Source organism: Nothoprocta perdicaria, unplaced genomic scaffold (genome assembly GCF_003342845.1).
Source record: "Nothoprocta perdicaria isolate Ctin4 unplaced genomic scaffold, notPer1 scaffold_205, whole genome shotgun sequence".
Lineage (NCBI taxonomy): Eukaryota > Metazoa > Chordata > Aves > Tinamiformes > Tinamidae > Nothoprocta > Nothoprocta perdicaria.
The window spans coordinates 594,395-607,044 of NW_020455261.1; the positions used below are offsets into that span (position 1 = coordinate 594,395).

Sequence of the window (12,650 nt, forward strand, 5' to 3'; positions counted from 1 at the left end):
TGCTATTATTTTTCTTTGTTATTCTGATTGATATGGCTGCCATGGAATGCTATAAAGAATTATTTAATCTAAAGAAAGAGCTAATACTAATCCTTGGTGGGTTTTTCCAAATCTACTTACCTCTCCAGGAACCCTTCTGAAATTCCGGACTAGCAGCCACTTACCAAGGACTGAAATATTCCATTGCAAAGAACATTGCAGCTACTAACAACTAATAGTTTCAGAATTTATTGTACTTATAGATGTGCCTGTAAATAGGCCAATAAGGCATTTACATTCCTGTGAGGTAAGCATTAATGTGGGATCTTTCAGTGTGTTTCTGCATTTCTGCAAACTAAGAGGCACTTGGCTTGTTATGATGTTTTTCTTCTTAAAAACACAACATTAAAGAAAAAAAAAAGATTTTTGCCCGGCATCTGGCAGCACCTGGAATAATTTTAGTTTTCTGTTTGGATTTTGGGATTTGAGACTGGGATAATCCTAATAATTAAGGTACTCAACCAAAAAGCAGTTGAAACATCTCAACATCTGAAAAAGCATGAAGGTTGGGTTCATCTCCTTGAATAACGTGGACCAAAAATGCTAGCTGGCATGATGAACCCGCATGGCAGCAAAGGGCAAACATATATAAAACATAACATGGGTATTATTCTGAGGGCTGGGTGCTGGTGTGCGCGTGGTGCCAGAGGCGGGGAGAGCCCGCTCCCTGCTCCCTGCTCCCTGCTCCCTGCTCCCTGCTCCCTGCTCCCTGCTCCCTGCTCCCTGCTCCCTGCGGGGTGTCCCGGGTTCGGGTGCGGCGCCTTTCCCGCGCCCTTGGCCGAAATCCCGCCCCCGGGGGCGGGGCTTGCCGCGGCCCCGCCCCCCGCCGGTGCTCCGGGCCTTGGCGCGCGCGGGGCCACTCGTCCCGCGGCGGCGGCGGCGGCGGCGGCGGCGGCGGCGGCGGCACCATGACGGACCGCTCCGCCTTCGACACCGACGTGATCACCATGACCCGCTTCGTGATGGAGGAAGGGCGCCGCGCCAAGGGCACGGGCGAGTTCACGCAGCTCCTCAACTCGCTCTGCACGGCCGTCAAGGCCATCTCCAGCGCCGTGCGCAAGGCCGGCATCGCCAACCTGTGAGTGACACTGCGACACGCGGCCACACGCCACACGCGCCCCGTGGCAGCGGCGGCGCGAGCCCCTGGGTGCCCCTGGGTGCCCCTTGGTACCCATGGGCATCCCTTCGTGCCCCTGGGTGCCCCTTGGTGCCCCTGGGTGCCCCTTGGTGCCCCTGGGTGCCCCTTGGTGCCCCTGGGTGCCCCTGGGCATCCCTTGGTGCCCCTTCATGCCCATTGGCGCCCCTGGGTGCCCCTTGGTGCCCCTTCATGCCCCTTGGCGCCCCTGGGTGTCCCCTTGGCACCCCTGGGTTCCCCTGGGTGTCCCCTTGGTGTCCCTGGGCATCCCTTGGTGCCCCTTCATGCCCCATAGGCATCCCCTCGTGCCCCTTGGTGCCCCTGGGTTCCCCTTGGTGCCCCTGGGCATCCCTTGGTGCCCCTTCATGCCCCTTGGCGCCCCTGGGTGCCCCTTGGCACCCCTTGGTGCCCCTGGGTGCCCCTGGGTTCCCCTTGGTGCCCCTGGGTGTCCCTTGGCACCCCTGGGTGCCGCCTTGCGCAGGGGTCTGTACAGCATCCCACGGTGCTCCCCACTCCTGCACGTAACACCAAAGGGACCCAAAGGGATCCAAAGGGACCCAAAGCTACAAACTGGGGACGAACTAGAGCTCAGTGCTGTCAGGAGCTGGGTACCGCAGCTCGGTGTTCACGCTGCTGGGAGCTAAAGCAAAGCTAGTGCTTTCTTTTATTGTTATTGCTGTTATTTTGCAATGTGTGCCCTGGCAACCTTGGTTTCTCTGTGACAGCCTGAGAGCCTCTGGGCTTTTTTGGAAGTAGCCTCTGCAAGGCGCAGTAGAGCTGATACCGAGGGGGATTGTTCGGGAGGGAGGGCGGGAAGGGATTCCAGGGCAAATGAGAGCTCTCACAACACTAAATAGCTGAAACCTGTCTAGGGCAGCTCATTCCCCTGTGTGTTCTGCACGCTGCTGCTCAGCCACATAGCACGCTGGCCAGGGCTTTGGTCGTGAGCAGCTTCGTTGCTTAATGAAAAATGTAATAGAAAATGAATTTGCCACTGCAGACCGTATACTGGAAAATACATTAAGCACAAAATCTCCCGGAATACAGGGTAACACTCGTTACAAGATGCATCCGTGTTATCAGGGAGCCCAAAGGTTTGTTGACCGAGGTGTGAGAAGCAAAAGCAATTGCAGAAGCAAAGGAAAATGCTTAGCTTTTTCTGCACAGACGCCTTTCCCTGTGCGGGTTCGAGGTCTGATCGGACGTGCTTGGTGCAACGCTGCAGTCGCTGCGCGCCGGCCCCTTCTCCTGCTGCGCTGGTGGCACGAGGTCTCACCTCCCACAGCAAGGCCAGCGTGCAGCGGTTAGAGTAAAACGTTTTATAAAACGTGGCAGAAAAACGTTCAGGCCACCAGAGCAGAAACAGAGAGATGATTTTGCAGGGTCCTTCCCTCCTTATCATGCATTAAATTGGACAAATGAGGTAAATTCCTGAAGTAGCAGTCAGCTGTATTATGTATTTGTATACAAGCAAAGTGAACCCCCTGATACAACCAGTATTCAGCTTAACCAGTATATTGCAGATAACCCTAACTGTGGAAGAGCCATCTTCCATAGTTGTGTGTCTGTGTAGAAATAGGTATAGATTTTCGTTTTTAGGACATAATACATAACTCCAACTTCATTTATGTTTGTTTTGTACGTTTTCGAAGTCGCCTGTTGCAATACTCGTGCTACTTCCTCATGCTGACTGTTTGATTCTGAGCAGCCATCAGGAAATCAGATCTGGTTTCTGTTTGGTGCCTGTATTTCTCAGTCTAACTACAGTTAACAGTTACAACTTAAATAAAAACTAAAATATGTCAGCACAAAATGTTGATTCAACCACTGAACAAAGTGATTGTGCAAATATTTGTATGGGGTCTTGTTAACCAAGATCAAATTACATAGAAAAAAATATAGTGTAACTAACACAGCCAGAATCATTATTAGTTTTTAGTATAAAGTTTCTAGTGAGGTCTTGGCTTTTAAAGCAGCTGTGCTCTGACAGTCTACGTTTTAGGGGCAATATTTGTCTTTTACTCTTTTACAGATAGCATGATTTTAATTCCATCTTCACTACCTGCTCTGACTGTGTCTGTCTGTAGTTTAGGGACTATTTAAATAAGATCCCTTCTTTACACTCCTCATGTTCAGTGTATTGTAGTCTTGCTGTCAGAGCCGGTGTTCACAGGCCTCAGCAGGAACCCACCAGCTGGTAAATAAAACGAGGCTTAAACAACTGAGACACAATCCCAAAGAACTATTTGTTTTCTATGATATTTTCAGCATTAGTTTGTCAGAAGTGACGAACTTTGGAAGGGTTTTTTTTTTTTTTTTTTTACAAAAGGCTCTCTCTCTCTCCCACGGTTTAGCTATGGAATTGCTGGTTCTACCAATGTGACAGGAGACCAAGTGAAGAAGCTGGATATTCTCTCCAATGACCTGGTGATTAATATGCTCAAGTCATCCTTCAGCACCTGTGTAATCGTGTCAGAAGAAAACAAAGATGCCATTATAGTGGAAGCTGAAAAAAGGGTTAGTAAATCTAAAAAACTCTTAGGGCTTAATTTCAAACCAGCCTTTTGGAGATTTCTGACATCAAATGCAGGAAATGAAAACAAAGTTGAAGATTTCAGAGAGAACCTTTATTTTTTCTGAGTATTGGCAAATACAAATATTTTCTTGTGTGCTCCTCTCTCAACAATTGTTCTTTCTATTATTTCTGCTTCTCAAACTACTTTACTGACTTTAAAAGAATGATATTCTCCAGAATCTCTCCACCCTCTTTTTTTTTTATCCTCCGTTCTCCTTCATCTCACTGTTGGGAAAAACTTACTTCATGCCTGTTCCTCTTGCTCTCTGGAACTGTGCTCTGAGCCAGTTAAGCTTTTCTGTGAAGTTTTGAGCAGCTTTGTCAGGAGATCAAATAATGTTTTCTTTGTGGATCAAGTGAGGAATTCTTGATTGCTTTAGATCTGAACAAAAATGATTTTAGAGCCTCAAAGATCACTGAAGCTCAGTGTTCATTATTATTATTATTATTTTAATACTAATTGTGAGCTAATATGGTGGTTTTATCAGAAGAACTACCCATATGACAGTAGTATAAAGTGTTGCTAGGCTTGAGCAAATCTGGCATATAAGAGAAAATCAAATGAAAAGCAAATAAAAAACCACTGCTGTTACACATAATTATGAAAATGGTTGTAGATAAAATAACAATTTGTCTGTGGTGAAGGGGAAAACAGTCTATTTGAAAGGTACAATTGGTTCAGCTGTTTTCCCCATATTGGCAATTTCCTGTATCGGTAGGAAACTCTAATGTAGCAACAGGCAGGGACTGCTCATTTTGAAAACAAACAGGCAAACAATAAATCAGGAAAACATAATTGTAATATGACAAAATGGCAAACATAATGTCTAGGCATCTGTTCATTTCAGAACTTTCATCAACGTCTTTAAAGTGGCATGTGCAGTAAAGTGAAATGTGTAGTGTGTGCAAATCAACTGCAAAAGATACTCTAGGTGTAAACAAGAAAGTCTGATCTCCTTATTTCCTTTTGCATATAATTCAGAAGGCAGTTTTATTAAGGATGGGAAAACATAGTTCAAATGGTAGGTGCTGTAGGATGTCTATCAAAATGGCCCAACATTAATTAAGCATGTAAATGTAAACTAATCATAAGAGATTCTTTTGCTAAAATAATGCAGCATCCTTCCTATGCCATCACTTTCAAACTCAGATAAAGATTTACCATCTTCTTCTGTCATAAATTTATGCAGTTGGCCAAAAAATTCAAACATTAGCGTTGCTTCCTCACAATCTGTAATAGTCTCTCAATTTATTTTGATTTGAAATTATCTGAGAAGCTTTAAAAACTTAAATATTTTTATGTGATGTAGGTAGATAAATAATGTCACTAATCCAGTTGCTTCCTGTTTTGTATTTTCTAGGGTAAATACATAGTCTGCATAGACCCTCTAGATGGCTCATCTAACATTGACTGCCTTGTTTCTATTGGGACTATTTTTGGCATCTACAGAAAGGTAAAAAGAAAAAAAAGATATCCTTTTTCATACTTGATGAGAAGTATGAAAAGCTTCATACAGTTCTTGATGAAATATAATTGTATCTGAAATTTTAAGAAAGTACAACTAAACTTATTTCTGAAGGAAGCTTTTATGACTGACTTTAAATTTCATCTCCTAAAACATAGATATTTGTACAAAGTGTTTGTGAGGGATAAACATTACTCTTAGAAGATGAGAAACCTTTGTGTATGTGCAAGCCTAACTGATATTTAATTCAGTAGTAAAGGAATTTCCTCCTACAAACAAAACAAGTCTTAGATTTAATGAATAATTATGTTGAGACAAAATGCCAAGAGATTATCATTTCCTTGAGGAATGTGCTTTCTGGTTTTTGTTGTTGTTCATCTGTTCTAATAGTCTTTTTAGCCTGAAGATATGCTTCAAATGCAGACCGGAGCAGAAGCATGGCATGTGCATTTGAAGAATCTAATTGACTCTAAAAGGCAGAAACCTTGTTTGGAGGAGCTTGAAATACAGGATTTAAACGTTAAAAGATGGGGGGAAGCATGTAATATAAAACACACCCAACTGTCTGTTTTAATGATCTTTTGTGTCCTGTGATGTACCTCAAAGTAACTTAATTTTCACACGAAGCAAAAGAAAGTAAAAAAAAAAAAAAATCTAGGTACCCTTCATCAGTTGCAAACTCTATGAATCACGTTGCATTGTTTGCTTTTAAACTCTGCCTCAGTGTTTTGCTGGTGTTATATTCGTCATCACCTACAGGAGGTATACAGCTCTACATTATCTCCTGACTTCTTTCCTGCTTCCGGCATTCCAGCAGAGCTTATATAACAGCATTTCCAGATCAACCTATTTGTTTCCCCTGTGTAATTTGCCTTTGCACATCCTCTAGGAATCCTGGTTGTGGAGCATGGAAATGTTTGAGACAGCTCTTGCATGGATGTGGAATATCTGAAAGCAAACTTGACTATGATACTTTCTCTTCTAGGTGACCCCTGATGAGCCTTCTGGGAAAGATGCTTTGCAACCTGGGCGTAACCTCGTGGCAGCTGGTTATGCTCTCTACGGAAGTGCCACCATGCTGGTGCTGGCTACTCCTGCTGGAGGTGTTAACTGCTTTATGCTTGATCCGGTAAGAATATCTTTTTGGGGAGGGAGCATGGTGGAGGGAGGTGGGTAGAGACCTATCTAGACACTGTTTATAAGAACGATTTGTCCCAAAAGAGTCAACCAAAGGAGAAATTTTGAGAACAAAGGAGAAATTTTTGAATTTTGAAAACAAGCTATTGTAGGGAAGTAAAATATGTTTGATACCCATCAAAAGAAGTATCAAGTGGTTTCTGTATTCTTCCGACTGCTGCAGTGGGTGTTACATGTGGCTGAGTGAAGACAGCTCTCAGTGAAGCAATGCAAACTATACTGTGTCTCTGTTAATGTCATATTTAAAATACGCTGTTTTCTGGAATGCAGAATGCCCCTTAAGAATTGTATGTGTCATTTCCTTAATGCTAGGACCTTAATATTGACGTGAAGTAGAAAAACAGAAATACTTAACCATCTTTTATGTCTTCAGATATCCCCATGATGTGTAAAAGAGTAAGTAAAGCATGTGGATGTGTTTGGTGTTCTAGACTGCATTTGCTGTAGGAGTTTTAAAGTAAACAATATATTTTCCATATCATGAGGTGATCTGCTGTAGTGACATGCTTTAACATAGTCCATGATTCAGGGTGTGCCTCCTGCCTGCATTGAATTTTTGGAACATGTCATGATCACATGGCAGGAAATAGAGCCTTAAGTAATAGCTTAAGTAGCTACATGTATTTTATCTAAATTCAGAACAAAGATTTGAGAGTATGTGCATGCTTGTTTGTTTGCTTTTAACACTAACATGGAAATTGACTTTAGGGAGTAGTATATAGATCAGATTACAGAGAATAGTCCTATTGATTCCGTGTTTCTGGCTTTCAGTTAGATTAAGTTAAGAGGAACTGGAATTTTTCGTATCTAGAGCTATTTCAATATGTTCAAACTGATGCTTCCACTGTCAGTCTTAATTCCTGAACTACTTGAAGCAGTACTTTTATTATCAGTTTAGCAAAGGAGAAGACAGCTAAATTAATTTAGCCAATCATTTTTTTTGTCCTAGAATAGTAGTATGAAAATGGTAATGGTAGTATGAGGAAGCTTCCATGATGCCTGAATCCGTGCTCTGCATTTCTGCATGCTCATCACTTCTCATCTAGACTGAATATGTCCACTTTCGATAGATGCCTTATGCAAAGGTTGAAGTTATTAGAAGAAAGTGACTATTGTACTAAATTTGTACTAAATTGTACGTAAGATTGTTTTCCCCTTTTCCTGTAAATAAATGAACAATTAAAATTAACTGATTTGTTTTCTTACTAGGCAATTGGGGAATTTATTTTGGTTGACAGAGATGTGAAAATCAAAAAGAAGGGAAGTATCTACAGTCTCAATGAAGGCTATGCTAAATACTTTGATCCTGCAGTCACAGACTACCTCAAGAAGAAGAAATTCCCTGAGGTAAAAGATACTATTTCAGATAAACTTTTTGATGGCAAGTAACACTCGTAACTTCTACCTTTACAATCAGACACTGTCTCATGTATGGGGTGCTGTTCTACGGTTTCAGAGTTTGTTTTCCTTTCTCTTAACTATTACAATGTATTTCTATGTAACACTTTAATTCCAGCTACCAAGTTTAAGCCAGAAGGAGGTTTGGATTATGCTGATAGAATAGAAGTTGATGTGACAAGATATTTCACCATCCTTAAGTATTGCACTACATCTTTTTTTTTTTTTCATTCCTTCCTGAGTGGGCTTAAGTAATGGGCCTGAAGGCCTAACAAGGCAGTTTGTGTGCTCAAGTTGAGAGAAGAGCTCTGACCTGATGAAAGCAAAACTGGATCTCCATGTGAGATAGATGACTACCTCCTCACTGTGGCTAGAGTTCATTTCCACAGACGGAGAGCAGTGCAGGGGTGGCAATGGATCAGATCCGCACTGATAACACAACATGGGTGCTGAGACACCTTTTGAAAAGCTCTAGTAATTTCAAGGTCTGATTCATGGTCATGTTTTTGCCTGATATTAGGAGGCCTGAAACTTGGAGAGATGTCCATAAAATCATTTCTGTTCTAATGCTTTATTTATATAATTACTGGAGGAATTGAATTCACACATTCAATGTGGAAATTCAATGTACAATTTACTGTTGTTTGCTGTTGGTGTCCAGTCTTGACTCTCAGTCTTAATTTGAGGACAGCCTGACACTTACTTTCATTACAGCAGTTTGAAGTGAAGCAGCTGGTCATGCTCAAAGTGTTGTTTATTTGGATATTAAAATATATTTGAGATATTCCTATTCCACTATACTATTTAAATTTTTAAAATATATGAAAATACACAACTGTCTGGAGTATAATGGAGAACTCATTACAGTAATCTATTCATAACTTTTTCTTACCAAAATGTTACAGAAACTGACAAAAGTTAACAAAAATAGGTAGAAAAAAGTTAACAAAAATAGGTAGAAAAACTAAGAAAGACTGTTTCTGTTTATTTCTATTTTTTTTCTGCTACACTGGTAAAAAACATAACATTTATTTCTAGCACTTGATCTTCTTTCTGCTAGGAATGCTGGATTTTCCATGGGTTAGAGCCCTGACTAGGGCCTGGGAAACATTTATTGTTGTTGACTCTGTCACTAATCTATTGTGTAATCTTCTGTCAGTCCTTTTTGTTAGATTTCCCAATCAGTAAATAAGGATGAAATGGAAGTATTTTAAGTATGAGTGAATCACAATGTGGTGGAGTTCAGACCATTAGCAGAAAAAAAAACCCACAAGATTTAACCTGACTTGTGCGAAGGTTCTACTCATTTATATGTCTTTCTATAGGATGGCAGTTCACCCTATGGTGGGAGGTACATAGGGTCAATGGTGGCTGATGTGCATCGCACGCTGGTGTATGGAGGAATCTTTCTATACCCTGCTAACACCAAAAGTCCTAAAGGAAAGGTAAACCTGTTATAAAATGTTGTTACATAGGTATTTCACTGTAGCACAGCAATATTACACATAATGTTGATTCTAGAACATATTTTTACTACTTGATGAATTTTTACTACTCGGTGATTTGTCTCCAGTGACCAGAATGGCCACCCATGCATAGTGCCACAAATGACAACAACCTGTTGTCAGTTGACTGTTTAATGGCTGCTGATGACCTGTTCCAGGTGCGCTGCCGTCACTTTATCTCCAGACCTTTTCCAGATAATGAAACATGAGCAGAAACACTGGAAGAGTTGTCCTCTTTAAAGTGGCTTCCCTGTACGATCTCAGCCCAAGCCATACAGTTCCCAATCATATGATAAATTACACAGCATTGTAAACAACTATATTAGGCCGGAATTGTCAGTAGAGCAGAAACCTAGAGGTAGGGTCCTCTATAAAAAGCTCTGCCAAACAGAAACACATCTGCATCTTCTACTTGGTAACGCTACCTCATCTAGGGGACTACGCCTGGCAGGACCACAGTCATGTAGAGAAAATCACAGCCATACAGTCTGACGAGGGGACTGTTTGTTCAGCAAAGACCTTTCATCTGTTTTGCAACTGTCCATAAATTATTGCTTCAGGTTGTAGATAAGATGCAGTTATTCATTAGAGAAAAGCAATGGCACACTCAAGGCCAATGTTTTTCTTTTCTTCCTGCATGGCCTGCATGGTCTGCTGCTTTGTTAGTGTCTTCAGTATGAGCTTTGTCCTTCTAAGAGAAGCACAGTGCAAACACAAACAATGGAGAAAGTACCTAGATTGGGCAACTTCAGCATTCACTTTTTTTTTTTTTTTCCTTTTTTAAAGAAAGATACATGTAATTTTATCCTTAAATCAAAATTTACATTAAACATGAAGTATTTCAGTGTAATGCCTGAATTTAGTCAGTATAATTTTAATACTCTAATCAGGTGCCAAATATATTTATATTTTGTGATTCAGAGAATTACCTAAACTGACCATGGTCACTTTGATTTTTATCTTTCAGCTGAGACTGCTCTACGAATGCAATCCTATGGCTTTTGTTATTGAGAAGGCTGGGGGATTAGCAACAACAGGGCAACAAGCGGTACTGGATATTGTGCCTGAAGATATCCACCAAAGAGTGCCTGTTGTTTTGGGGTCTCCTGATGATGTGAAGGAGTACCTCGAGATTGTTAAAAAGCATTCAGCTAAGTAAAGCTGTGGGGATTATACAGATAGGAAGAAATGCCTTACTCCTGAACCAAAGAATACACTGTGCCATACTGCAATACTGAACTGTCAGAGCTCCGTAAAAGGAGAGAAAATGAGCCATATTTTCATAATATTTTTAAAGGGAAATTTTGTGTAATTTCACTGTGCAATGAATGTCATTAAAAGAGGCATTAAAAGTGAAAGCAAAGAAAAATATGTTTGCTTTTTCATTTACAATTTGCAATTACACAAAAGCTACGGTGCTACAAACAAACAGTGTGCTGCAATCAGGAATTAGTTGCAGATTTAGACCAGAATACCTGATTCTATCTTTTCTAAAAAAAAATGATCAGAAGATTTAGCAGGCTTTTACACTCAGTGACCTTTGCTAGACCAGTCTCTTGTTCATGTGCAATAAACGTGAGTCTCAATGTAGATACCAATGTAGATACATCATTTCTGCACCCTGGAATCTTCTCGCTGCCTTTCAGTGTAGGTCTTGCTAAGAATGAATATTTCTGAAATTTTGAATTGGACAGGGAGAACATGTAGACATTTTTCTATGATGAGGTTGGCCTTCTTTGCCAGAAATTAGTTTGCGTGTCTAGTGAAAAACGTGATTTTCTGTTTTCTTAGCAAGGCCATCCCTACCAGATGTTCTTTGTATCATCTTGGAAGTATGAATTACCACAGAAAGGAAAGATTGTGCTACACAAGCAGAAAGAAATGGTGAAGAATCACACAGAGCACGCTGACATTTAATATGCTGATTCAGAGCATGCTGCTGGGAACATGACATTAGTGCCTGAGAGCTACAAGGGCTTTCTGCCTGTCTGAGTACAGTTTATGGCTGTAGTTCACAGATTTTATGGCATTGGTCCAAATTTGCCAGGAGTTCCCCTCACCTTTGCCAAACTTGAAGAAAGGCACATGTGGCTTTAACTGCTGAGGTGAATTCGGCTGCTCACCAACCCAGGTGCTGCTGACTTCAGGTGCAATGAGCCATAAGCCTGCCTATCTGAGGATTTACTCTTCTGTGTGTTCTAGTGCAGATAGCTTGTCTGAGCTTGATTCTTCACGTAAAACAAGAAATGAGGGTGTGGATGGGAGGGACGTAGAGGCACTGGCATGAAGGAATACTTTGTGAAGGCTCACACTCAAAATACCTTGAAGGCCCTGTTCTGAAATCAAGCAAATTTGGGGTGTTTTTCAGTCAAACCTTAAATAAGTGTAAATAGGTGTGATCTCCAGAATGATAAGGGAGGAGGCTTCTGAGAGGGATCAGAGGGCATACTTTCTGCTGAATAAGCAGAATGAGACCATGTTAATGAAGACAGGAGTCTCAGGAGTTTGACCTCGTTACAGGATATGGACAATCCTGAAAATGTCCTCTTAGCTTCACTCTACTTGGAAGTGGAAGGTGTGGAAGAAGCGTCCTCACTGAGACTGGCTCATCAGGGTGTCTTTAGGTGGGAGAGGCCTTGGGGCATCATGGACAGATGAATCTGCCGCCGTGGGGATCTCTGTGGCCTGGGGTCTTCCTCACCATCTGTGTCAGGTCTGGAGTTGCTTTCTCTGTCCTGGCGAGCACCTGACCACTGCGCTCAGCCAAGCCCAAGCATTCATAATGGAAAGAATGTAATCCTCACATCTTCTTTCTCTTTTCATTGTGATTTTGAAATGAAGAGCAAGTCCTTCTCTGTTTCTGACGAAGACTAAAGCTGTAAGGAGTGTTTGGCTTCGCGCACTGGAAGGTTTCCGAAAATTATCATAGGCCTTTCCCTCTTTGCTAATCCAGCACAGGGTCCATGCTCACCAATGCAACTGTAGCAGACCTCATGTTAAGAAGGGCTCTAAATCTCTCCAAGGTCCTGGATGCTACTCCAAGAGCAAAGTACACAGTTGAAAGTTAGTTTATCCATGTCTAATTTATTGGATTTTAAATTTTAATTCAATCAGTCTCCAGAGCCATGCCTGCATGCACTTTTTAATTTGTTACACAAAGCAGAGCATGGTCAGAGGTTGTCCCTGCTTTTCTGTGGCTTTTGTCTTTCAATTTTGCCTACAGAGCCTCACCAATCTGATAGCACAACGTAACAGTGGTCTAAAAGTATCTATAGCAGACACTTCATCTACTCAAAGTACTTCCTTGGCTGTATTCTGCCCTCAGCAGACTTGGG

The 12,650-nt window shown here is 41.6% G+C and overlaps 1 protein-coding gene across 1 annotated transcript; it reads left to right on the top strand.

Moving 5' to 3' along the window:
* The first annotated feature begins 931 nt into the window (after positions 1 to 931).
* Positions 932 to 10,659, top strand: LOC112946417 (fructose-1,6-bisphosphatase 1). The gene is made up of 7 exons (XM_026038239.1): positions 932 to 1,117; positions 3,529 to 3,691; positions 5,111 to 5,203; positions 6,201 to 6,344; positions 7,622 to 7,759; positions 9,136 to 9,255; positions 10,283 to 10,659. The coding sequence occupies exons 1-7, from the start codon at positions 948 to 950 to the stop codon at positions 10,472 to 10,474; spliced, it is 1,020 nt and encodes a 339-aa protein (XP_025894024.1). The 5' UTR covers positions 932 to 947; the 3' UTR covers positions 10,475 to 10,659.
* The last annotated feature ends 1,991 nt before the right edge of the window (positions 10,660 to 12,650 follow it).

What these genes read in the sequence shown, in the direction of transcription:
- LOC112946417 (XM_026038239.1), top strand. Translation starts at nt 948, where the DNA reads ATGACGGACCGCTCCGCCTTCGACACCGACGTGATCACCATGACCCGC. An exon ending in AAGGCCGGCATCGCCAACCT is followed by an intron (nt 1,118 to 3,528) that starts GTGAGTGACACT and finishes CCCACGGTTTAG; the next exon opens with CTATGGAATTGCTGGTTCTA. An exon ending in ACTGCTTTATGCTTGATCCG is followed by an intron (nt 6,345 to 7,621) that starts GTAAGAATATCT and finishes TTTTCTTACTAG; the next exon opens with GCAATTGGGGAATTTATTTT.